Source organism: Anomaloglossus baeobatrachus, chromosome 3, assembly GCF_048569485.1.
Source record: "Anomaloglossus baeobatrachus isolate aAnoBae1 chromosome 3, aAnoBae1.hap1, whole genome shotgun sequence".
Classification (NCBI taxonomy): domain Eukaryota; kingdom Metazoa; phylum Chordata; class Amphibia; order Anura; family Aromobatidae; genus Anomaloglossus; species Anomaloglossus baeobatrachus.
The window spans coordinates 683,583,196-683,609,624 of NC_134355.1; the positions used below are offsets into that span (position 1 = coordinate 683,583,196).

Genomic DNA, 26,429 nt, shown 5'->3' on the forward strand with positions numbered 1-26,429 from the left:
GCTTAATGGCCAGGAGTCACAAATTCTCCGTAAACCTTTGGCTCCAATGTGAAGATAAATCTGTCTACAGTCATTGTTACTAAAGGTGATTTAATTCATGGATTTGTTTTATACTTTGCATGGCATTTGGTCATTAATCTTTAAATAACTAAACCATTCTGATCCGATTTGAATGAACTAAGGTTTATGTGGTTAGTGGGGATGGTGACTGGAGAATGATTTGTTTACAGGTGATACTAACTTGTGCTAGGTAAAGGTAATGCTGATTGGTTCAGACCATAGCAATTAATGAAAAAACAGCATAATAATAATAATAATAATAATAATAATAATAATAATCTATATATATATAATTGTCTAATTCTGTCTGTGTGTAACGGAAATTCCATGTTGCTGAGTGGTTGCGCCACCCGCCCCTGACCAATCAGCGACAGGTGCAGTCCGGCCGCGAATTGCCGCGGGATTTGAACCACGCTTCGCTGATTCATCGCACACAGACACTGCCGCACACAGAAGCCTCTATATACACTCCAGCAGCTTCTATATAAACCCCAGCATATACACCCCAGCAGCCTTTTTATACACCCCACAAGCCAAAGCCTCTATATACACCCCAGCAGCAGCCTTGCACTTTCTTCTCTTTTCATACTCTGTAGTACTTTCTCCCTCCCCTCGCTGGCCCTGCACGCTGGGAGAGGCGGCTGCTTCCTATTTCCTCCTTGGCATGTCCCGCCCACCTCTCTGCCCAGCTGCCTCCGGATTGGATGTGGGGGTTGTTGAGGGAGTGGTGCAGGCAGGCCCGTTAGATACCCGACTGCGGCCTTAGCAACATGACACAGACTGTCACAGAACCTGTGTTAGAGAGCGAATGGAGAGGAAAGGGGAAAATTAGCAAATGCAGAGGAAAATAATGATTGCGGCATGATGGCACGATGTGTGTGGGCAGCGGTGGGTGCTGACATCAGCCCTGCGTAGTTCACTCATATTTACTAAACAAGTGTGATGTAGTTCAGTCACGTTTACTCAACACGTTTTGTCTGTCCCGTTTATTGAATACGTTCTGTCAGTCACAGTGCAACGTAGTTCAGTCACGTTCACTGTGCTGAACAGATACTTCTTTACTGTACGCTATCACGATTAATGCTTTCTGTCTTCCAATGGGTTGAAAGTAGGGATGATCGAATACCCTATTATTCGCTTTAATGGATATCCGGTGAATACCTCGCCGCTATTTGAGTATTCGCGAATATTCGACCCCCAATGTAAGTCTATGGGAAACCAGAATAATTTTACGTCGGACCTGTCGCTGACCTGTGGTGACTGAGGAAAAGGCTGAAATGGATGGGAAAAGGCTGAAACAGTATGGGCACAGCCTGTAGAAGGGGCCTCACTGCATTTCTGGTGTTTTTGAATAACGTGGTCAGAGCAGCACGCGGCGTTTACATAGTCGCCAGAACTGCTCTCAAACCAAAGTAAAAGAGGGGAAATTGCTAAGAAACAGTTTCTAGTGCCTAATAACTGTAATAAAACATCAAGCCCCGACCTCCAAAAAAAACCACTTTAGGATATGTTCACACGTTTCGTTTTCTACGTTTTTTTCTCTTTTTCGATTAGAAAGGGCTTTAAGGGCTGGTTCACACTAAGCGACAGCGACAACGAGGTCGCTGTTACGTCACCATTTTCTGTGACGTAACAGCGACCTTGTAAGTCGCTGTTATGATCGCTGCTTAGCTGTCAAACACAGCAGCCGAAGCAGCGATCATAACCGCGAGAGCAGGAAGCCGCGCACACTGCTTAGCGCTGGCTCCTTGCTCTCCTAGCTACAGTACACATCGGGTTAATTAACCCGATGTGTACTGCAGCTACATGTGCAGAGAGCCGGAGCCGGCAGCACAGGCAGCGTGAGAGCTGCGGAGGCTGGTAACTAAGGTAAATATCGGGTAACCACCTTGGTTACCCGATGTTTACCCTGGTTACAGCTTACCGCAGCTGCCAGATGCCGGCTCCTGCTCCCTGCTCGCTTCATTTCGTCGCTCTCTCGCTGTCACACACAGCGATCTGTGTGTCACAGCGGGAGAGCGCCTTTGAAGAAAACGAACCAGGGCTGTGTGTAATGAGCAGCGATCTCGCAGCAGGGGCCAGATCGCTGCTCAGTGTCACACACAGCGAGATCGCTAATTAGGTCACTGTTGCGTCACCAAAACCGTGCCGTAGCAGCGATTTTGGTAGCGATCTCGCTATGTGTGAAGCACCCCTAACTTATACATTATTATTGGTGTCTGTCTCACATCTTTTTTTGGACATATTTGACAGCACTTTAAAAGGTCAGCTACAATGTGCCCGTTGGGATGTTGACCCTGCCCTCCTCCTCCTCCACCAGCACCACCAGCTCCAGTGGCCCTCTACTCAAATGTAGGAAGGGCCACTGGCTGTTTTCAAATCTCAGACTTCTTAGGGCTCTGAGGTGGGCCCTGTAACATACATTGGGGAGGGATGGCAGTCATTTGTAGTTTTATGCGTCCCCGATATCATTAGTGTGAAAGTTGGAATACGTACTCCATATCACTTTACAGTGCTATTGCCAATGTGGCCATTTGGATGTTGGACTTGTCCTCCTCCTATTCCACCAACACCACCGGCTAAAGTGGCCCTCTATTCAAATTCTATTCAAATGATTCAGAAATGTATGTTTTATGGACAAATGAATGCTACACTTGGACATCGAAGCTGATGTCGTTGATGATGATTGCATCTGACCTAAAGCAGGTTGGGAGCAGGAGGCATCATCACCTGCTTCCTAGACCGCAGTTTGTGAAGCATGCAGCACCGTGGAAGTGGCAGTTGTTTCACTCAGGCTTTATTCCACTAGCTAACACAGAGGATTTAAAAAAAAAAAAAATCAGTTTCCCCAGGGGGAAATGGTTTAAACACCATGTAGCACAGCATCAGTAGGTACTCCAAACAGCTTTTTTTTTTAAAAAAATTGGTAGGATAAGCAACAGTAACATGCCAAGGAGTTTAATACATTCAGTTCCCCCAGGGGATAATGGTTCAGAAATCATGTAGCAAAGCATCATAAGGTGCTCCCAACAGCTCCCAACAGCTTTTTTTTTAAAAAAAATTGGTAGGATTTGCAACAGGGCATAACATGCCAAGGAATTTAAAACACTCCATTTCCCCAGGGGATAAGGGTTCAGATGTGTCGCCCGGCCGCAGCGGTCACCTCAGGGACTTCACTCCACCTTCGGGGACTCCACTTGTTGGTATTTCTGGCCACAGGTATGTCAGGTTTATTTACATGGGAGTCGAGACGCCACTCACGGTTTGCGGTCAGGGTTTTGGGTGACCACCACTGCAGGTTTAACGAGCGTCTGGGGCTGATGGGGTCTACAGTTGTGAGGGGGGCCCCAGGGGCTCGGGTTGGTAGAACAACAGGTCCAAGAATAACTCAGTCTCAGTCAAAGATGGTCTTTCAACTTGTTTACTCACTTTCAGGTGTTTTTGTGAGGTAACCCGGGCGATGCTGAGATAAACCAGGTGGAACCAGGTATCCTTCAGGCTGGTCTAAGGGTAACCATTAACTCGCCTTCCTAGCACTTCTTATTTTGGATAACCCATGACTTGAAGTACCGTGGGATTCATCCAGGGAAGTCGCTACTGCCTTTTCTCCTCTTTTTGGCCCGTTTGCTGGCAGCATGGACCAAGGAAGATGGCTCCAGGCTCAATCCTCCTTATGGGCCCCCTCGTTGCTGCTGATGCTTGGACTCTAGTTGCTTGGTGTGGGACTTGTGGTTCCCCCCACCAGCAGGTTTAGCAGACCAAATAAATGGACATCTACTCTAAGGACCTGTTCCGCATGCGTGCCTAGTCACCAGAGGTCTCTGTAAATGACCAGCTGACCTCCTAAGTGTCTTTCTGTCCAATTACTGGTAACCATTCTCCCCCGCCAACGGCTACTACACGTGCAGGGTCTGACTAGCGTGTCAGCGCACGTCTCTCTCCTTCTTCTCCTTACACTTTCTCCTTCTCTCTCTCTCCACCACCTCTTCTGCGCTTCCCACTACCAGACAGGCTAACTCCTCCTACTTTCCTGTTAACCACTGCCACCTTAGCTTCCAGCTCCTCCCCTACACCCTTAGATGAGATTTGGAGGAACGCCCCCTCTTGGGTCTGCCCAAGGGTCCCCTTTAAGGTGTGGGAGACCTGGTTGCTATGTGTCTTTGCATACACACCCTATTCTGGCCTTCAGGATTACCTGGAAGTACTGTCCCAGCATTGGTGCAGTATTCAGTGGTGCCTTACCAGGTCAGGGGCGCCACACAGACACCATGGAGCACAGCATCACAAGGTACTCCCAACAGCTTTTTTTTAAATAATTGGTAGGATAAGCAACAGGGCATAACATACCAAGAAGCTCAAAAAAATTCTGATTTGCAGGGGGCCATGTGTAACACACCGTGGAGCACAGCATCAATAAAGAACACAAATAGAGACTGCCTGACCAATTGTTATAGACAGTGTAGCCTCGAGAGTGCTTGTGACAGTGCATAATGTACAAAGGCTTAAAAAATATGGCCCTGGGTGATTGGGCCAAACAATTACATGGCAGTAGCATAACAAGTTACATTAGTCATGCGGTGTCATTAATGATAGAATACAAAATAGTTTTGAATGAGAAATAATGGAACTTATTTGATCTTAAGAAATACAAATTTTGGGGCTATACTTATTATTGGGTCCTGTTAACAGGCGGCCTGAGATACTCTGGGGCAATCCATCTATGGTTCATTTTGACCATCGTCAAACTGTCTGCATTTTCCGTGGATAGTTGTGTGCGACTATCTGTTATTATTGACCTCGCTGAGCTGAAAACACGCTCAGATAACGCACTCGCAGCATGGCAAGCTAGCACTTCCAAAGCGTATAAAGCGAGGTCTGGCCAAGTGATGAGCTTGGAATCCCAATAGTTAAAGGGAACAGTAGACTCTGAAAGCACGCGGATACGGTCACCTACATAGTCCCTCACCATCTTACTTAACTGTTCCCTCCTTGTCATCGGTTCCCCCAACCGTTGTCTGATTCACAGTGGACAGTTTGTGGAAAATGGACCAGTTTTGGCACATTAGTCCCCCGCCTGTGTTGCTCCTACTATGCGTAGCCCTCTCTTGTAATCCTGTTGCATGAGATGACATGCTACCTCTGACGCCAGCATGATCTGAGGGTAATTGTTTCATCAACTGCTCCACTACAGCCCTCTTGAATGTTTCCGTATTACAATCCTTATTTGCTTCGACTAGTAGCAAAGCGAATTTGTCTTTGTAGCGTAATTTCCTGGACGACAGTATTTTTTATGTATTCCGTAACACCGATAATTGACATATTTTCAAAGCTATAATTTTTCTATTTTGCTGCCAAGAGAGTCACGTGAGGGCTTCATCTTTGGAAGTTAAGTTGAAGTTTTACTTGTCTTTTTGGGGTACATATTGCTTTTTAATCTGATTTTTGGAAGGTACAATTAACAAAAAACAGAAATTTAGAAATTGTATTTTTTATTTACGCAATACACCATATGTTAAAGTTGATACAGCTTTATTCTTAAGAACAACATAATTAAAGTGATATAATATTTATAAAGGATTTTTCAATATTTTGCTACTTTTGTACACTAAAAACAATTTTATAGAAAAAAATGTTTTTGCTTTATCATATCACCGTATACTGAGGGCTATTACTGTTTTATTTTTGCGCTGGTAGAGCTGAGTGGCTTGTTTTTTTATAGGGCAAAATTACTTTCAGCAATAAAATTTATACTTACATATGACTTTCTGATCATATTTAACATTTTTTATGGTTTTTTAATTAATTAATTATTTTTTTATAGTGTTTAAGCAGTGTGACAATTTTATAGATCAGGTTTTTATGGAAATGGCAATAGCAAATATCTGTACTTGTTTTTTTGCATGAATATGTGTTTATTCTTTATTTTGTGGGGATCCTTTTTTATATTTTGACATTTTTTTTACTTAGGGCCTCAATGGAACTGTAACTTTTTTTTGTCTGATCAGTTATATAAAATCCTGCACTACTTGTGCATTGTAGTGGAAAGTAAAACGTAACGCTTATTACACATGATTACACATAATGAAAGGATTGTTTATATTACATCAGTATACCACTATAAATTCTGATGCTGCCAAGTAACAGCACCAGGACCATTAAAATATTGGCAGTAGTTTTCTCAGCAGGCCTTCGCATCATCCTTGTTTCTGCCGTGTACAACTGGCTGAAGGCCTGCAATTTCGGGATCGTTTGCAAGACATTCACCGAGCTCCACTTCCCCATTTGTTAGGTCTACAGAGTCCACAAAACCAGGCGGACAGTACCCAATTGCATCGCGCCACCAAAGGAAGTTGTGCAACACGCAACAGGCAAAAACAACATAGTCTATTGATTCAAGCTTCATGTTTATAGGTGTGTGGAAAACTCTGAAGTGGTTGGCCATGATCCCAAAAGCGTTTTCAACAACCCGACGTGCCCTTGACAAATGGTAATTGAAAATTCGTCTTTCCTCCATCAGACTTTTTTGGGGGAATGGATTTACAAGATTGGCATGAAGCGGGAATTGTTATGATCCGGAACCATGGAAGACCACCACAAATCATTGGTAAAAGGTGACAAGAGCATTGGCAACTAATCTGGGCCATCCCCTTACTAACCATCACAACTAGAAGTAGCCGAGGGGTGAACTAACATCCTGTGCACCGCAAACCCAGCCGGAGAACTAACTATCCTAAAGGAAGGAAAGATGAATAACTCTCTGCCTCAGAAATAGACAAGAATAGCAAGCCCCCCACATTCAAAGACTGCGGTGATATAGGAACAGAACAACACAATACACAGGTAGATGACAGGATTAGCAAAAGGTGAGGCCCCCACTGACTAAAATAGGAAAGGACAGGAAAGGGACTGATGGTGGCCAGAGAAAAACCCTGCAAAAATCCAAATTCCTGATAGTACAAAAAGGCCCTCAGATCGCACGATCTGAACTCCGTCCTATACCAGGTGCTTTTTGTCATGCCAATGAACAGAAAACAAGAATCACAACAAATTCAACAAGCCACAAACACATGGACCCAAAGGAGCTATACTTCAAACAAAACTGCAGGGAGTTCCCCAGCCAAGCAACTGAGGGGGAAAATCCCTGCATGCAAATAGACTGAAAACCACCCACAGCAAGAGACAAACCCAGAAAAGAGCAAAAGAACCGAACAATAAATAAAGAGCAAACACTTATCTAAGGGTAGATGTGGTGTGGAGCAGAAGGAAGCAGGCTGGTGATACAAAGAACAACTGACATCCGGCCTCGCCTGCTATCAGACCAGGATTTAAATAAGCAGAGAGTTTCAAAGGAAACGCCCATTGCACAACACACCTGGTCCAAGTCCAAACCATTCCTGGCCACCAGAGGGAGCCTCCCAGCAGCCAAAACATAACTAACATTCACAACAGTACCCCCCCTTGAGGAGGGGTCATCGAACCCTCACCAACGCCACCGGGTCGCTCGGGATGAGCATGATGGAAGGCGCGAACCAACCTGTCCACATGAATGTCAGAAGCCACAACCCAAGAGTTATCCTCCTGCCCATAACCCTTCCATTTCACAAGGTACTGAAGCTGACGCCTACTGCGATGGAAATCCAGAATTTTTTCAACCTCATACTCCAGATCCCCTTGTACCAAAACAGGGTCAGGAGGCACTGCTGCAGGAACTGTTGGTTCCACATGTTTCTTCAACAAGGACTTATGGAAGACATTGTGAATCTTAAATGACGCAGGCAGAGTCAAACGGAAAGATACAGGGTTTATAATCTCCGAAATCTTATAAGGTCCAATAAATCTGGGCTTAAATTTAGGAGATGGAACTCTCATAGGAATATTTTTAGAGGACAACCACACCATGGTCCCTACTTTAAACCGGGGACCAACAGTCCGACGCCGGTTGGCAAACTTTTGGGCAGTTTCTTGGGACTGAAACAATTTATCCACTACCTGCCCCCAAATCTGCTGCATTCTGTTGACCACCGAATCCACTCCTGGACAGTCAGACACCTCAAGCTGCCCTGAGAGGAACCTAGGGTGATACCCAAAATTGCAGAAAAAGGGGGACACCAATGTGGTAAAGCTAGCTCTATTGTTAAGGGCAAATTCAGCCAAAGGCAAAAAACGAAACCCAGTCATCCTGATCCGCAGAAACAAAACACCGTAAATAGGTCTCCAGGGTCTGGTTAGCCTTTTCAGTGTGACCGTTGGTCTGAGGATACAACACCGAGGAGAAAGACAGCTGAACACCCAATTTGGAGCAAAAAATCTTCCAAAACCTGGATACAAACTGCACTCCCCTGTCATAAAAAATGTTTTCGGGAATACCATGCAAACGAACAACATGTTTGAAAAACAAAGGCATCAACTCTGATGAAGACGGCAACTTAGCTGGGGAACCAAGTGGACCATCTTGGAGAATCTGTCACAGATCACCCAAATCACAGTCATTTTCTGAGAGATGGGAAGCTCTGAAATAAAATCCATACAGATGTGCGTCCAAGGTTTCTTAGGTACAGGCAAAGGCAATAATAGCCCACTAGAACGTGAACAACAGGGCTTGGACCTAGAACAAACTCCACACGACTGCACAAAATGACGGACATCCCGGGACAGGGAAGGCCACCAAAAAGAGCGTCTCACAAGATCCCGAGTACCAAAAATGCCAGGATGACCCGCCAAAACAGAGCAATGAACGTCAGAGACAACTCGGTCTCTCCAATGGTCCGGGACAAACAGTTTCCCTGTAGGACATCTCTCAGGTTTATCCCCCTGAAATTCCGCCAGTGCCAACCGCAGATCAGGCAAAATAGCCGAGAAAACTATACCATCATTCAGGACAGTAGACGGTTCGACAACCTCCAAAGAGTCAGCGCAGAAACTCCTAGAAAGGGCATCGGCCTTAACATTCTTGGTACCCTGCAAAAAGAGACCACAAAATTAAACCGGGTAAAAAACAAAGCCCACCTGGCCTGCCGAGGATTCAATCTTTTGGCTGATTCCAGATAGATGAGATTCTTGTGGTCCGTAAGCACCACAACTTGATGCCTAGCCCCCTCCAACCAAAGCCTCCACTCTTCAAATGCCCACTTCATAGCCAATAATTCCCGGTTCCCCACATCATAATTCCGTTCAGAAGGAGCAAACTTGTGAGAGAAAAAGGCACAGGGCTTAAGTGTCGCGGGCGGGGAGGAGGGTGTCAGCACACCGCGCTCGCCCCTTCTGCTCGGGTCCGGCGGCTGCCGCTGCTCAGTGGTGGCTCGAGCTGTGGGCCGGATCCCGGGGGTTCTCGAGCGGCGCTCCTCGCCCGTGAGTGAAAGGGGGGAATTTGGGGTGTTGGGATAATGTCCGTGACGCCACCCACGGTTGTGGTGATTTCACCATCGCTGCTCAATAGGGGGCTCCCGGGGATGGTGATGCAGAGCAGCCAGGTGTTGTGTTGCCCCTCCGTGGGTAGGGGTTTGTGATCCCGGGGCCCGGTGATGGAGTGCAGGGTGCAGGGCCTGGTGGGCGCAGGGACGCGGGGGCAGCGCTGTGCCTTGCGGCACTGTGGTACTCACTCAGCCTGAGACAGTGACACAGTTCTCGGTAAACAAACGGCTGGTTGGTCGGTCCCACGGACGGCTGCACTTGCTCACCCAGTCGGTAGCGGTGATGTCCCTTTTCCTTGCACCTAATGTTGTCTGTTGGTTGCGATGGGTTCCCACCGGTAACCCGCTCCCCGGCTTCAAGCTGGACCGGAGGAGCTCTACTCTTTGCCCGCAAGCGCTGGCCCTCAGAAACTGGTGCCCTGGCGGCGACTCCTAGCCTTGCCGGGGTCCGAGAGGCCCCTGCCCTGGTGCTGACTGTCTTTTGGTACGCTGCTCCAGACCGCCGGGTCACTACCCGTCCGCGGTCCTTCCAGGAACTTCCAACGGCCACCCCTTCAGACAGTCACCACTGCTGCTAACCTTGCTGACCCTGTCCTGCACACAGCTGGACTCTCTCTGCAGCTTTCTTTCTGTCACTTTTCTTCCACTTCTCCTTTACCACTTCCCTCTTGCCCTGCCTGGGCTCAACTCCTGGGTTTTCCCGCTTCCAGAGCTGTGTCCTCCTCGGTGGGCGGAGCCAACCGCCTGGCCCACCCTCCTGGTGTGAACCCCAGCCTCTGGAGGAAGGCAACAAGGATTTTGTTTAGCTTTGGTGTTCCTAACTGGGATGTAGGGTGTGATGGTGCATGACCTGTGACCCCTGGCTTGCCCAGGGCGTCACATAAGTTTACCCGAAGTAGCGTCTCGTGGAGACGGAACAGCACCTGCTCCGATCTCTGAGGCATCGATCTCAACTTGAAATGGGCGAGACACATCAGGTTGCTGCAGAACTGGGGCAGAAGTGAATCGCCTTTTAAGCTCCTGGAAGGCCACAATTGCCTCTGGGGTCCAATGCTCAGCATCAGCTCCCTTCTTTGTCAAATCTGTCAGAGGTTTGACAATGGCAGAAAAATTGGCTATAAATTTACGGTAAAAATTAGCAAACCCCAAAAACCGCTGCAGGGATTTCAGAGAAGTCGGTTGCACCCAGTCGTAAATAGCCTGAACCTTAACCGGATCCATTTCGATAGCGGAGGGAGACAAGATGAAGCCAAAAAAGGAAATCCTTTGCACCCCAAAGAGGCACTTTGACCCCTTAACGTACAGTGCATGATCCTTAAGTATCTGAAAAACAGCCCGTACTTGCCCAACATGAGAGTCCCAATCATCAGAAAAAATCAAGATGTCATCCAAATAAACAATCAAAAATTTACCAATAAGGTCTCGAAAAATATCATTCATGAAGGCCTGGAAGACGGAGGGGGCATTAGTGAGTCCAAAAGGCATCTCTAGGTACTCAAAATGCCCCTCAGGAGTATTAAAAGCCGTCTTCCATTCATCACCCTCCTTAATACGGATGAGATTATACGCACCCTTGAGATCCAATTTCGTAAACCATTTTGCACTCTTCTCTCTAGAGAACAGATTAGACATCAGAGTGAAAGGGTACTGTTATTTGACCGTAATTTTATTAAGAAGGCAGTAATCAATACAAGGCCTCAATGAAACATCTTTCTTAGCAACAAAGAAGAAGCCGGCACCCAAAGGAGAAGAGGAGGGCCGAATGTGCCCCTTCTCCAATGATTCCCTGATGTATGACCGCATGGCATCATGTTGGGGCACAGACAAGTTGAAAATCCGCCCCTTGGGAAATTTACAACCGGGCACCAACTCAATGGCACAGTCACAGTCCCGGTGTGGGGGCAGAGAATCAGATTCCTGGTCATTAAATACATCACGGAAATCTGACATGAAGGCCGGAACATCAACTGCCTGAGCAGACATGGACGACACGGAAAGGTCCTGATGCAAACCTTGACAACCCCAACTAGCTACTGACAAGGATCTCCAGTCAAGAACTGGATTATGGGTCTGCAACCACGGAAATCCCAGTACCAAGGTATCCAGTAGATTATGCAATACTAAAAATGTTCAAGTTTCCTTATGCGCTGGTGCAACTCTCATAGGCACCTGGGTCCAAAATTGGGGTTTATGTTCTGCCAAAGGGGTAGCATCAATGCATCTTAAAGGAATAGGAGTTTGAAAGGAACCATGGGGAAACCACAATCCCTAGCAAACCCAAAATCCATCAAATTGAGCGCTGCCCCTGAGTCCAAAAAGACAAACCCAGAAAAGAGCAAAAGAACCGAACACTAAAGAAAGAGCAAGCACTTATCTGGGGTAGATGTGGTGTGGAGCAGAATGAAGCAGGCTGGTGATACAAAGAACAACTGACATCCGGCCTCGCCTGCTATCAGATCAGGATTTAAATAAGCAGAGAGTTAGCAAAGGAAACACCCACTGCACAACACACCTGGTCCAAGTCCAAACCATTCCTGGCCACCAGAGGGAGCCTCCCAGCAGCCAAAACATAACTAACATTCACAACAGGGAATGCTTCATCGCTGACAAATACAAAATTAAGGTTGTCTCTAGTCTCAGAGTTGGGTGGTAAGTTCAGTTCACAGTTGTCCAATTTCCCTCCAAAACGTGTGTGCTCTAAAATACCACCATCGAAAACCCTTCCATTCATGACAACTTTAACAGTTATAAAATCGGAATTAGCGTCAACAAGGGCCATCATAATGATGCTGAAATAGACCTTGTAATTGAAGAAATAGGATCCACTGTTCCATGGTCAGGTGATCAGCACATGTTTCCCGTCCAAAGCCCCACCACAGTTAGGGAACTGCCAAAGCTGGTGAAAATCTGAGGCAATCTTTATCCATTCCTCTTTTGTTTTGGGAAACTGCATGTAGCTCCTGAGACTGCAGACAATCGCATTACATGTCTCCGGAATTATAATACTGAGTAGGGGCCTTGAAATGGCTGCCGAAAAATGTAAGTCTTGCAGTGAGCGTCCAGTGGCCCGGAATCGTAGCGTGATGGCCAATCTTTCCTCTGCCGGGACAGCAGCACGCATTCGTGTATTCTGTCATTGAATAAATGGCCTGACACTCTCCAGTATCAATTTTAAAGATTCCTCTGACATGGGCAGATAGTTCCGAAAATCATGAGGATTCTTCTCCTGCATCTCTCTTGCTAGTCGCATGTGGGAGAATTGGGACCTCTTCAGTAGCCACTCTCTGGCCCACATGTGACGCCTTCGTTTGGAATGCATCTGTGCCTCATCTTCTTGCCGAGCTGCCTCAATCAGCAATGCAGCAACCATTACAGCACGATCGGTGTCGTTCATGATGTGCAAACTGCAAAATAAAATGTTAAAATGAGATAAGTATCAACAAAACAATAACAAAATTATTATAATTGCACACACACATAAAATGCAACAGAAAGACAAAATGGATACTGACACCAAGCAGTATAGGCTTGCAAGTGTAGAAGCATGAACACAATGCAGAATACAGTTACATCAAACAAGACCCCAAATTATACCTACCAAGAAAATGGAATATAACTATCAGAAGGTGGAAAATGAAACGATGTGGAAGTCAGAAGCCTGGATAGCTTAAGAGACGCTAACCAGCATGCAAGCCTGGAGGTCTCTAGTATGATCCAAAAAGCAGTATGTGCTTGTGAACAAAGGACAAGCAAAGCTGCAGTCGTGGCTAGTCTACCAATCGGAGTTGAAGAGGGCGTTGCAAAGAAAAGGCAAAACCACGCTTGCATCGCTGAATTCTGAGTTGCCAACGCAGTTGCTCGTTGTTGATATGGTGTCAGACATGTTGCCCAGCGGGACACCAACAACCAAAAAATGGTCCAGTACATTCATTCAGCAACAACCGGTGAACTCACAGCAGGGGCCAGGTTGTTGCTGGATGTCACACACAGCAACGTCGCTAGCAAGATCACTGTTGCGTCACAAAAACCGACAGCAGCGATGTTGCTAGTGATGTTGCTTAGTGATACGTGGCCTTTAGATCTCTCCCCGACATGACTGTTCAGACTGTCATAACCGCTTTAACCTTGGAATCTAGCTGGCACCCATCCCTCTTGAGCACTATAGCAAGTATGTTTTTCTTCATAATGTTTTCTTCATTTTTTTGCTGCCTGAAGGAAAGAAGGGTTTACTAGAGATAGAAGTGTCGTGGGCGGGGGGTGCGCTGCTCGCCCGCGCTTGCGGCTCGGGTCCGGCTGCTGCTGCTGCGGCTGCTCGGTGACTCGAGCGGTGGGCCGGATCCGGGGACTCGAGCGTCGCTCCGTCGCTAATGGATTTGACCAGTTTAACAGCGACTCCCAGCCTGGTCGGGGTCCGCAGGCCCTGCCAGTTTGTGCTGGCTTCTCTTCGCTCCCCAGTTCGGTACCGGTGGGCCACCGCCCAACCCCGGGTCTATGGTTCCGCGTCGATAGGCCGCTCCTGCAGACGGCCACCACCGTCTGCCAACCTTGCTGTATGTGCCCGGGCCACATACCTGGACATGGTCAGTCTGCTCCTCCACTACCACTTCCCTAAACTCATCTCAACTCCTTTTCCGCCTCCAGGACTGTGAACTCCTCAGTGGGTGGGGCCAACCGCCTGGCTCCACCCCACCTGGTGTGGACATCAGCCCCTGGAGGGAGGCAACAAGGATTTGTGTGTGCGGTTGATGTGCCTAACCGGGGTGTGGGGTGTGTTGTTGTAGTACCTGTGACGTCCTGGCTTGTCCAGGCCGCCACAGAAGGACTTAGCATCCATCATGTCCACAGGGAAGAACAGTTTCTGTGCATCTAAGTATGAGTTTAGGAGGAAAACAGGGCATCTCCTGGGAGAATAGACTATATTTTATCACAGTTTGGAATAAGAGGATAACATTAACAGACAAACTACTGAAATAATATTTTTTTCTTCATTTACTACAATAACAAAAAGACATTGAAAACATTGATAACCTTAAATTCAGTTTAACTCAAAAAACAAATAAATTGCATCTAGAGAAATAGTTAATGTCATCACAGAAGTTACAATAGGAGCAATTAAAGGCTTTGATGCTTTAGTTATCCTAACCAAGTATATCAGAGATATACTGGATAGGTGTACATGAAGCACTTGAAAATGATTAAAATAGACGGTTCACCATACCTTCGTATAACGTTATCACAATGTGAGCTACGAAATACAGTGCATACCACTACAGAAAAAAAGAATGCCCGAACGACACTGATGTGAATGTCTCGTTGAGCATCATTGTTGCCTGAATTGCGACTGCTCATATTTCTGTTGTGTTTCTGGTGTGACACAAAGATGAAATCAATGGCAACAGAAAATATGATGAATGATAATATTGATCCAGCAGAAAAAATGTTCATATATAGGGATGATCAAATACCTCAAATATTCGGCTTTGCGAATATTTTCCGAATAGGTCGCCGCTATGTGAATATTAGATGCGCAATGCAAGTCTATGGGAAGCCCGAATAGTTCTGAATAGTTGTTATTCGGGTTTCTCTTAGACTTACATTGCGCATCGAATATTCGCGAATAGTCAAATAGCGGTGACCTATTCGGAAAATATTTGCGAAGCCGAATATTTGAGGTATTTGATCATCCCTAATCATAATCACTACATTTATTTCCTTGATTTCAATTCCAATTGCATCACTAACATCCGGAATAGAAAACATAATCCATCTATAGAGCAAACTGAAAAAAAAAGAGATGATCAGTGAGATGAGGAGCATCCAGGGCACCAACTTAGAGATGTTCCTCTTGAGTCTCGTGAAGATTCTGTTGCTGTAATTTGCAAATTTCACTCAATATTAGACAAAAAGCACCGAACCCCACCACAGACTGCAGAATATCATACACATAGTAACAGTATCAATATATTCAGGACTGTTGATTTGAAACAAAAACCAACCAAAAAATAAAAAACAAATTTGTTTCATATGTATAGTTAGAAGTATGAGCCTCACCAGACCAAAGCTGGTCATAAAAAGTCAAGGGCTTGAAGAGATGTTACATTTCATCCACCAAAACAAGTTGACAATGACAATAAGTCCGATTAAAAGTAATCCAACAGTGAATAAGAGTCAAAAATGGACAAAATAAGTAATGTTTGAAGAAACATCATAAAGTTCTGTGTTCTTCTATCTGAAATCTTATATTATCAGTAAGCAGCAAACACCATAACTGATACTTGCATTATGGATAAGTCAGTCTGAATCTTTGATGTCCTCCAGTCATACCAGGGTGGAATAGATGTTGGGTAATTTGTTTTTTGAATAAGATTTGCCTGTAAATCTATAAATAATAAATATAGTTAGATTTGAATGTAGCAGTGGAAAACGTTTCTAAATACATTCTAAAAAATAACTATCGAAAAATTACAAATCCTTTCTTGGCCGCGTATTAAATACAACAAGTATTATATTATCAGTACATTATCGTGGACTGTAATGCCCCTTTCACACATCAGTTTTTTGTCGTCAGTCACAATCCGTCGAATTTTGATGAAAACGGATCCGGCAACTGATGCTGCTGGATCCGTTTTTTTCTCATCAACTTGTATTAGCGACGGATTTTGACGGGTGGCCTCATGTTTCATCCGATGTTCGACGGATTCGTCGAAAAATGTTTGTCGTTGGACGGAGATGACAGCCAAAGTAACAGTTTTTCTGTACGTCAAAAAAAACGGACAGCAACTGATCCGTCACCGTCTGTTGTTTGGTAGAATAGAAGCCTATGGGTGCAGGATCCATCGTCATCCGTCAAATGACGGAATCCGGCAACTAATTTTTTTTTTTAACTGAACATGCTCCAATTTATTATTGTGCCCACAGCTAGTCGGATACGTCGAAAATCGGATCCATCGCATCAGTTTAGCCACAATCTGAGATGGATCTGTCGATCCGTCGAAAAAACAGATTGTGACTGATGGCAAAAAACTGATGTGTGAAAGGGGCCTAAGAAGATGAGCAATGAGCAAACAGACTTCACAAGAGATTTAGCAAACATCACTTTATAGTTGTTTATTATCTTCATGTACTAAGGATAAGCCAGGGTCCAACAGAGCGGTTTATAACATAGGAATGGGGACGCAATCACATGAGTGTTTACTTAATAGGAATTGGATTACGATCAATGGTTTGCTCCATCAGTCAAGACAGGAGTGACCTTCTGCCATATTGAATTGCTAGCAGTATGTTGCTTCCTCTTACTTTCCACAAAGTTAATCAGTTGTTTATGAATTTATTTTCTCCCTTTTCAATAAAATACACTGTATGTATCCTGGTTTTCAACATTACTCACTGGAGCACCCATGTGTGTAGTCATCTCAGTGAAATCAGCTGAGGATTGCTCTTCTTGTCATGTGCCTAGTAATAATAATGGCACTGGGAAAGCTTAACAGCAGATGAAAGTAGGGAGAGCAGTGGGGAGTGAGAAAAAGGGTCAGTTAAGGTAATAAATATTACATTACAATTTTTCTTTTCTGAATATCTTCTTAGAACATGATCAGTAGAGACCAGTGACTTATTCTGCTAAGGATCAACTTACGGCTGCTTTACACGCTGCGACATCGCTAGCAATTGCTAGCAATGTCGAGCGCGATAGCACCCACCCCCATCGTATGGCCAATATGTGGTGATCGCTGCCGTAGCGAACATTATCGCTACGGCAGCGTCACACGCACATACCTGTTCAGCGACGTGACTGTGACTGCTGAACAATCTCTCCCTCAAGGGGTTGGTCCGTTCGGCGTCACCGCGACGTAACATCCCGCCCACCTCCTTCCTTCCTCATTGTCAGCGGCCGCAGGAAAGGTGAGGTTCCTCGTTCCTGCGGTGTTGCACATAGCGATGTGTGCTGCAGCAGGAACGACGAACAACATCATACCTGCAGCTGCAATGATAATTGGGAATGGACCCTCATGTCACCAATTAGCGATTTTGAACGTTTTTGCAATGATTCAAAATCGCTCATAGGTGTCACACACAATGACATCGGTAAAGCGGCCGGATGTGCGTCACAAATTCCGTGACCCAACGACATCGCTTTAGCGATGTCGTAGCGTGTAAAGCGGCCCTTAGAGTCGAAATGCCTCACGTTTTTGGTTGTAATTTTAGTGATCCCGAAAAAGAATTGCCCATCTTCATTTCCTGTACTGATGAAGATTCAGAGAGAAGGGTAATGATTAGTGATGAGCGAGTATGCTTGTTACTACTCGGTACTCGCACAAGTATCACTGTACTCGGGCTACTCGGCGGGTACCGAGTAATTTCGCGATACTCGTGCTGTACTCATGGTCTTCATCCCTGCATGTTGGCGCTCTTTTGAGAGCCAGCCCTCATGCAGGGATTTGCTGGCAGACCACTGCAATGCCACAGCCCTGTTAGTTGTGGAATTGCAGTGATTGGCCGGCCTGCACAGCGTGACCGAGCCTTTATACCGGCGGGCGCGCTGTGCTCTGCACACAGCCATCTCATATTCCCTGCTTTCCCCACCCACAGACGCCTATGATTGGTTGCAGTGAGACACACCCCCACGCTGAGTGACAGGTGTCTCACTGCACCCAATCACAACAGCTGGTGGGCGTGTCTATACTGTGCAGTAAAATAAATAAATAAATAATTAAAAAACCCGGCGTGCGGTCCCCCCAATTTTAATACCAGCTAGATAAAGCCATACAGCTGAAGGCTGGTATTCTCAGGATGGGGAGCCCCACGTTATGGGGAGCCCCCCAGCCTAACAATATCAGTCAGCAGCCGCCCAGAATTGCCGCATACATTAGATGCGACAGTTCTGGGACTGTACCCGGCTCTTCCCGATTTACCCTAGTGCGTTGGCAAATCGGGGTAATAAGGAGTTAATGGCAGCCCATAGCTGCCACTAAATCCTAGATTAATCATGTCAGGCGTCTCCCCGAGATTCCTTCCATGATTAATCTGTAAATTACAGTTAAAAAACACACACACCCGAAAAATCCTTTATTAGAAATAAAAAACAATAACAAAGTCCCTCATCACCAATTTATTAACCCTGACAAAGCCTCCATGTCCGGCGTACTCCACAGTCCTCCAGCGTCGCGTCCAGCTCTGCTGCATGCAGGTGACAGGAGCTGCAGAATACACTGCCGCTCCTGTCAGCTTCACACAGCAACTGAGGTGAGTAGCGTGATCAGCTGCTGTCAGTCAGGTAACTCACGGCCACCGCTGGATCCAGCGGTGGCCGCGATTAACCTCAGTGACAGCTCAGCTGATCGCGCTACTCACCTCAGTTGCTGCATGGAGCTGACCGGTGCGGCGGTGAGTAGCGCGATCAGCTGAGCTGTCACTGAGGTTACCCGCTGCATCCACCGCTGGATCCAGGTAACCTCAGTGAAAGCTCAGCTGATTGCTATGCTCACCTCAGTTGCTGCGTGGAGCTGACCGGTGCGGCGGTGAGTAGCGCGATCAGGTGAGCTGTTACTGAGGTCACCCGCGGCCACCGCTGGATCCAGGTAACCTCAGTGACAGCTCAGCTAATCGCGCGGCTGTCTTCAGTTGCTGTGTGAAGCTGACAGGAGCGGCGGTGTATTCTGCAGCTTCTGTCACCTTCATGCAGCACAGCTGGACGCGACGCTGGAGGCCTGTGGAGTACGCCGGACATGGAGGGTTTGTCGGGGTTAATAAATTGGTGATGAGGGACTTTGTTAGTGTTTTTTATTTCTAATAAAGGATTTTTCGGGTGTGTGTGTTTTTTAACTGTAATTTACAGATTAATCATGGAAGGAATCTCGGGGAGACGCCTGACATGATTAATCAAGGATTTAGTGGCAGCTATGGGCTGCCATTAACTCCTTATTACCCCGATTTGCCAACGCACTAGGGTAAATTGAGAAGAGCCGGGTACCTTCCCAGAACTGTCGCATATAATGTATGCGGCAATTCTGGGCGGCTGCTGACTGATATTGTTAGGCTGGGGGACTCCCCATAACGTGGAGCTCCCCATCCTAAGAATACCAGCCTTCAGCCGTATAGCTTTATCTGGCTGGTATTAAAATTGGGGGGACCGCACGACGTTTTTTTAAATTATTTAATTATTTATTTCACTGCACAGTATACACACACACACCGGCTGCTGTGTTTGGGTGCAGTGAGACACCTGTCACTCAGCGTGGGGGCGTGTCTCACTGCAACCAATCATAGGCGCCGAAAAGCAGGAAAGCAGGGAATACAAGATTGTTTAATGAGCGGCCGGCTTTTTCAAAAGAGGAAAAGCCGCCGGAGTTTAGTGAACAGCTGTGCAGCGCCGCGGCAGTGATCGGGGAACGGTAAGTAAGAGAGAGGGGGGAGAATGACAGACAGACTGTGAGAGGGGGACAGACAAGACAGAGAGAGACCGACAGAGCGAGACCGACCGACGGGAGATAGAATGAAAAAAAAATGACCGACATCGCTAGTAAAAAGCACAAAACGTGCGTTTTGGACATCGGAGTGCCACACAATGTTTTTACGTAAAATCTTTCATGTATTAATCTCAAAAAGTAACATACACCAGCTCTATCTCACTATTGGGTATGTTCCCTTAACATTTCCGCCATGAAAATTCATTTTGGTGTCATTTTGGAAGGTTTTCTGGTGAGTCCGTAAAAATGGCGTAAAACGCGGACAAAATTGTTCACAGCTGTGACTTTTGAGTGATAAATGCTTCAAGGGGTCTTCCCCATGCTGTTGCCATGTCATTTGAGCACTCTTCTGAGACTTTTGTGAAAAATACTCAGGTCTCCCATAGGATAACATTGGGCTCGGTGCTCGGGCCGAGTACACGAGTATCTTGGGATGCTCGGCCTGAGCCTCGAACACCCGAGCTTTTTGGTACTCGCTCATCACTAGTAATGATGATAAGCATGACCGTGTAGGCTTCCTCATAATGCTTTGCAACTTCTGTATATCAAGTGTGATTATTCGAAAATAACAAGTCATCATAGATAACTATATAGAACAGGATAGGACACCTGCAGACCAGTTACACATTGTATATAGGAGACCCCTCATAAGGCATATATCAAATCCGAGAACAAAAAGAGGGGGGGAGAATACCCCATAAAGTGTTTCAAGGAACCACTAAGAGTCATAATTAGGTGCAAAAATCATTAACAATCTTTATTAGATACAAAAAGATCCAGATAAAATGACACCAAAGTAGTGATCCAAAGGTTTAAGAACAATTATAAATACAACCAGGTAAGAGAATAAAAACCCAGAGAACACAAGGGGGCGATCAAGTCAGAGGAGTCACCATGAGAGGGAACTGCATAATCATTTCACACATGTGAGAGAAGACTCCTTGTGGAGACACATGTGGACAATAGTAACCTGCATCATTTACTTACTCATGGTGATGCCTCAACAGACTGGAACGCCACCGCACACCGACGCGTTTCGTATCTTCTTCAGGGCAGTGCGAAATTCCAGGACGGCACTATTATGACATCTGTTTGCTGTCTTTCTGAATCATGATGATTTTCCTCCATATGTACATATCTGTGAGATTACTATAGAGTGTTACGGACCAGAATGGTCATTATGTTTATATCTTCTCTCTTGGATGATAATATATGGTGGTCAGTGTTTATCTGTCATCCTCTGCTTGTGATTTGTCATTATATAACTTATCTATATTTTGGCCGTATATATATAATTGTTCTTAAACCTTTGGATCACTACTTTGGTGTCATTTTATCTGGATCTTTTTGTATCTAATAAAGATTGTTAATGATTTTTGCACCTAATTATGACTCTTAGTGGTTCCTTGAAACACTTTATGGGGTATTCTCCCCCCCTCTTTTTGTTCTCGGATTTGATAGATAACTATATAGGTAGGGGATTCAACTACTTTCTTAGGTTAACTGACATTGTATAAGGGTCTAAAGTATAACGGGCTGAATGGCAAAAAGGATAAAAACACACTCTAACAACAAATTCATGCTTCCATGAATCAGGTTAAAAGACAAATCTGGATATTAAGAGCATAACTGTTTCGCTTGATAAAAAATAATAAATATACTTAAACGATCATGGCCGAAAGTGTTGGCAACCTTGACATTTTTCAAGAAAATGAATCTCTCTCCCGGAAAATAATTGCAATTATACATTTTTTGTCATACACATGTATATTTATGTTGTGTGCATTGAAAGAACATCCAAAAAGAGTCAACTTAAGGCTATGTGCACACATTGCATTTGTTTGGTGACCACAAAGATGCACGTTTGTGGCCTCCAAAAACAGCACCCGCAGCAAAAATGCTACATCTGAAGCTTACAGTGAACATCATAGAACATGACTGCCAGCTGTGAGCTCCATGCAACAACTGAAGTGAGCCGCGCAAACAGTGGTGACGTCACTCGGGTGATATGCGGTCACAGCTGGAGTTCTCCACCTGTGACAGCAAATCTCCCAAGAGACTGAAGTGATCTGCGCAAACAACGATGACGTCACTCGGGTGATATGCAGTCACAGTTGGAGGACTCCAGCTGTGACCGCATATCACCCGAGTGACGTCACCACTGATCGCGCGGCTCACTTCAGTCACTCAGGTGATTTACTGTCACAAGTAGAGGACTCCAGCTGTGGCTAACCTAAGTGATGTCACCACTGATAACACCACTCACTTCAGTTGCTGCATGGATCTCACTATGAGCTTCAGATGTAGCAGTGGTGGAAGCGTCGTGGGACTTCATGTGGATTACGCCAGACTGGCAGGGGTGTTTGAGGGGATTAATAAAGTGGGGAAAGAGGGTGATTTTTTTTGTCCTTTATTTCAAATAAAGGATTTTTTTGGTGTTTGTGTTTATTTACTTAAACTTACAAATTAATAATGGCGTCTCTCATAGCCCCCTGCCATCACTAATCTAGGACTTAGTGGCTGCTGTAGGCTGCCAGTAACTACCTCATTACCCCGATTACCACTGCACCAGGGCAATCGGAAAGAGCTGGGTAAAGTGCCGAGACTATCACAGCTTCTGGATGATATTTTTAAGCTGGGGGTGCCCTATAACCTTGAGTATCCCCAGTTTGAAAATACCATCCCCAACTGTCAGGCTTTACCTGTGCTGGTATCATAATATAGGGGATCCTACGCCAAGTCTTTTATTTATTTTATCGTACGATATAGACCCACCCACCGGCATCTGTGATTGGAAGCCTCAGACACGCTGTCACTTAGGCTGGGGGCTCGTTTGACTGCAGTTAATCACAGTCACCCGTGGGCAGGAGAAGCAGTGAATATATATGAGCCCAATGAGCAGCCCAGGAAAAAGAATGAGAGGCAGCGGGAGCAGTGTGACAGCCGCCCCGGTGATCGGTGAGTATGAATCACTTGATCCTACCCCTTTGCATCATATTCTAGTCCCCAGCATTTGGCCAGATACCAGGGATCAATCCCCTACCGTCCAAGACTCAGCAGGTGATTGATCTGCCACTCCTCCAAAACACAGGGACAAAACGCAAAAAGAATTCACATTCTTCATCTTTGTGGTCATCACAAAGCTGCAGCGAATAAAACTGCAACATGTGCACAGCAAAGATGAAATCTCATACACTTGCTGGGAAGGACCAAAATGTGGAAAAATGCATAAAAAATGCAGCGTGCGCATAAGGCCTAACACAAGTTTACCCAAAACTCCAAAAATTAGCTGGACAAAATTGTGGACAAAATTAAATCACATATGAAACTAGATAAAAAGAAGTATGCTCAATCTTTGTGTTGTGTCTGTGTGCTCCACACAGGGCAAAGAGAATAGAATGAGAAGAAGAGAACTATCTGAGGACTTAAGAACCAAAATTGTTGAAAAAAATCAACAATCTCAAGTTTCAAGCCAAACTCCAGAGATCTTGATGTTCCTTTGTCTAAGTACCCTAACATACTGAAGTAGTTTACAATCCATGGCACAATAGCTGATCTCTCTGGACGTGGATGGCAGAGAAAAATTTATGAAAATTTGCAATGCAGGATTTTCTGAATCATGGATAATTGCCCCCAGAAAAGTTCAAGCTGTCCTGCAGGCTCACAGGCATCAGTGTCAGCATGTACTATTCATGGACATTTGAATCAACTGAAATGCTATGAGGAGACCCAGAAGGACCCCTCTGCTGACACAGATACATAGAAAAGCTAGACTGCAGTCTGACAAAACATGAGCAAGCTAAAATCCTTCTGGAATAGCATCTTTGGACAGATGAAACCAAGATAGAGCTATTTGGGAAAGCACATCATTCTAATGTTTGCTAAAAATGGAATGAGGTCTACAAAGAAAAGAACACAGCACCTACAATCAAATATGGTGGAGGTTCAGTGATATCTTGGGTTTTGTTTTGCTGCCTTTGGCACTGGGTGCCTTGACTGTGTGAAAGTCAGCATGAAATCTGAAGATTACCTATGGATTTTGGATGGCCATGTAGTGTCCAGTGTCAGAAAGCTGGGTTTGTATCCTATGTCATAGGTTTTTCAGCAGAACACTAACCCCAAAGATACTTCAATAAGTTTCCATAAATGGATGGAAACAAAGGACTGGAGAGTTATGAAGTGGCCAGCGATAAGTCCAGATCTAAATCCCATTGACACTTGTGGAGAGATCTTAAACTTGCAGTTTGGAGAAGGTGCCCTTACAAGTATGAGAGACCTGGAGCAGTTTGCAAAAGAAGAGTCCGAAATTCCAGGTGAGAGGAGTAAGAAGCTTGCTGATGGTTATAGAAAGCAATTGATTACAGTTGTTTATTCCAACGGACATGCAACCGAAAATTAAGTTGAGGGTGCCATCAGTTTTGTCTGGTCCATTTTTGGGATATTATTTGAAATTTTGGCCAATTTGCCTTGCTTTTTCTGTTTTGTTGTGTTGTTTCAATAAACACAACGGAAATAAACGTGTGTATAACAAAACATGTAAATGCAATCATTTTCTGGGACAAATATTTCATTTCTTAGAACAATTTCAAGGGTGCCAAAACTTTTGGCTATGACTGCATTTAAAAAACCTCCCTGGACGTGGCAAGCACCACCCCCGCAAGTGGCGTCTTTTAGCATTAAATTTACATGTAATTTTGGACCCCCCCCCACCCGTTAAAGTTTATTTCAATTATATGGTCCAATAGATTATATCCAAAAAATTGGTGATTCGTAGAAACAATTTGAAAAATTATGGAATTTGATGCTTTAGTTTTCTTACCCAAATGCAACGAAGAACACCATAAAATAAATTTTTCAGCTTTCTGTTGCTGAAAAGTAAAGGGATAGAGTGAAGGCTTGGGTAAGCAGTAATGAAAATAGCACAAGTTGCTCCATATATAGTATCCCATATATTAATAGTAAAAGTTGCAATGATGTTGGCAATGAAATACAAAGCATAAAATAAAAGGAAAGAGACCATGCTCCAAATGACACTGAGATGAATGTCTCGTTGAACATCATTGAAACCGGAGCTCATATTCCTGGTGTGACGTAGAAGAGACACAATGATAAGACAAATGGCAACACAACACACCGTGAATGGTATCATGGATCCAAAAAAGATGATAACAAACAGATGGACTACATTTACTTCCGTATTTATATTTCCATAGATAGTCGCATTAACACCCTTAATAGAAAACATAACCCATCTAAAGGGCAAACTAAATAGAAAGGAGATGACCAGTGAGATGAGGAGCATCCAGGGGACCAACTTGGAGATGCTCATCTTGAGCCTCATGAAGAGTCGGTTGCTGTAGTTTGTGATTTTCACACAGTAAAACACTGAAAGAACCGAGCCCCACCACAGACTGCAGAAGGTCATACAATTTCCAAAAGTAGCAATATATTCGGGATTGCCAGTATGAAACGCAGACCAGTGAAATATAGAAAAACAAACATATTCCATATTCATAGTTAGGAGTATGAGTCTCACAAGTCCCAAGCCGGTAATAAGAACGTCAACTGTTGGAAGAGTTTGGTATTTGATCAACCAAAAAAAGTTTGCTGTAACAATAAATCCATTTATCAAGAAACCATTGATGACTATGATGAAGGAAACAAATAAAATAAGTAATTTTTCAGGAGACATGTTGAATTTAAGGGATGTACTCTGGAATCTCAGATTCTCCGTGAACAGACAACACCAAATCTCCTACATGAACTATGGCTTCTACCAGGGTGGACCAGACATTGTGTTATTTGTTTCATGTTTTGCATAATATTTGTCTATAAATGTAGAAATAGAAAATATAGTTACATTTGAATATAGTAAATGGAATAGTGCTGTTAAGTTTCTGTATGGAAATATCTGGAGAGATGCTTGAATTATTTTCCTGATCTAAAAAAAAACAAACTTGTATCATGCAATAATTATATTATTTTCTCTACGAGAATCTTTATACAACACGCTCAAGATTTCACCAACTTTAAACATGAAAGCCGATTTCAAACATCCCTGAAACAAGATCCAAGTAAGGAAAACAATGAATAAAATAGTCTAGTGAACGGAACACAAGAGGCTTACAGGTACAGGTATACAGTGTGTCCACCCATATCCTGTCCACCACAATTAACTTGTAGAGTTGAGCGATGTTCGATGTTCGAGGTTCGCCAATTTCATGTTCGAGTGATTTTGGGGGGTTCTCGAGATCGAACTCGAACGCAAGCTTTTTGCTAAAAGCTCGACAGCTCGAGTTACATTCGATAACGGTTCGATCAGCAAAAAGCCTAGCTAGTTACTAGCTGGCTTTTCACTGTAATAGTATGAGTCACTGTGATTCACGCTATTATGAAATTTCAGTGTATAGTGTGCGGGGGGGACGTGGTTTAGATCTGTGGTGCTGAGAGAATGCCGATCACCATTTTTTTTTTTTCCTAAGCGTGCATGCAGTGG

General features: G+C 44.8%; 1 protein-coding gene across 1 annotated transcript; it reads right to left on the minus strand.

Annotated features, from left to right (window-relative positions):
• Nucleotides 1-12,603: 12,603 nt before the first annotated feature.
• On the minus strand, nucleotides 12,604-25,625 carry LOC142297423 (taste receptor type 2 member 7-like). The gene is made up of 3 exons (XM_075341651.1): nucleotides 24,753-25,625; nucleotides 14,689-14,834; nucleotides 12,604-12,874 (listed from the first exon to the last, which is right to left on the minus strand). Exons 1-3 carry the CDS (start codon nucleotides 25,623-25,625, stop codon nucleotides 12,604-12,606), a joined length of 1,290 nt encoding a protein of 429 aa, XP_075197766.1.
• Between the last annotated feature and the right edge of the window lie 804 nt (nucleotides 25,626-26,429).

Coding starts and splice junctions, on each gene's coding strand:
- LOC142297423 (XM_075341651.1), bottom strand. CDS start 25,625: ATGTCTCCTGAAAAATTACTTATTTTATTTGTTTCCTTCATCATAGTC. Junction 14,835..24,752: donor GTGTTCTTCGTTGCATTTGG/GTAAGAAAACTA, acceptor GTGTCACACCAG/AAACACAACAGAAATATGAG. Junction 12,875..14,688: donor TGTGATAACGTTATACGAAG/GTATGGTGAACC, acceptor TTTATTTTGCAG/TTTGCACATCATGAACGACA.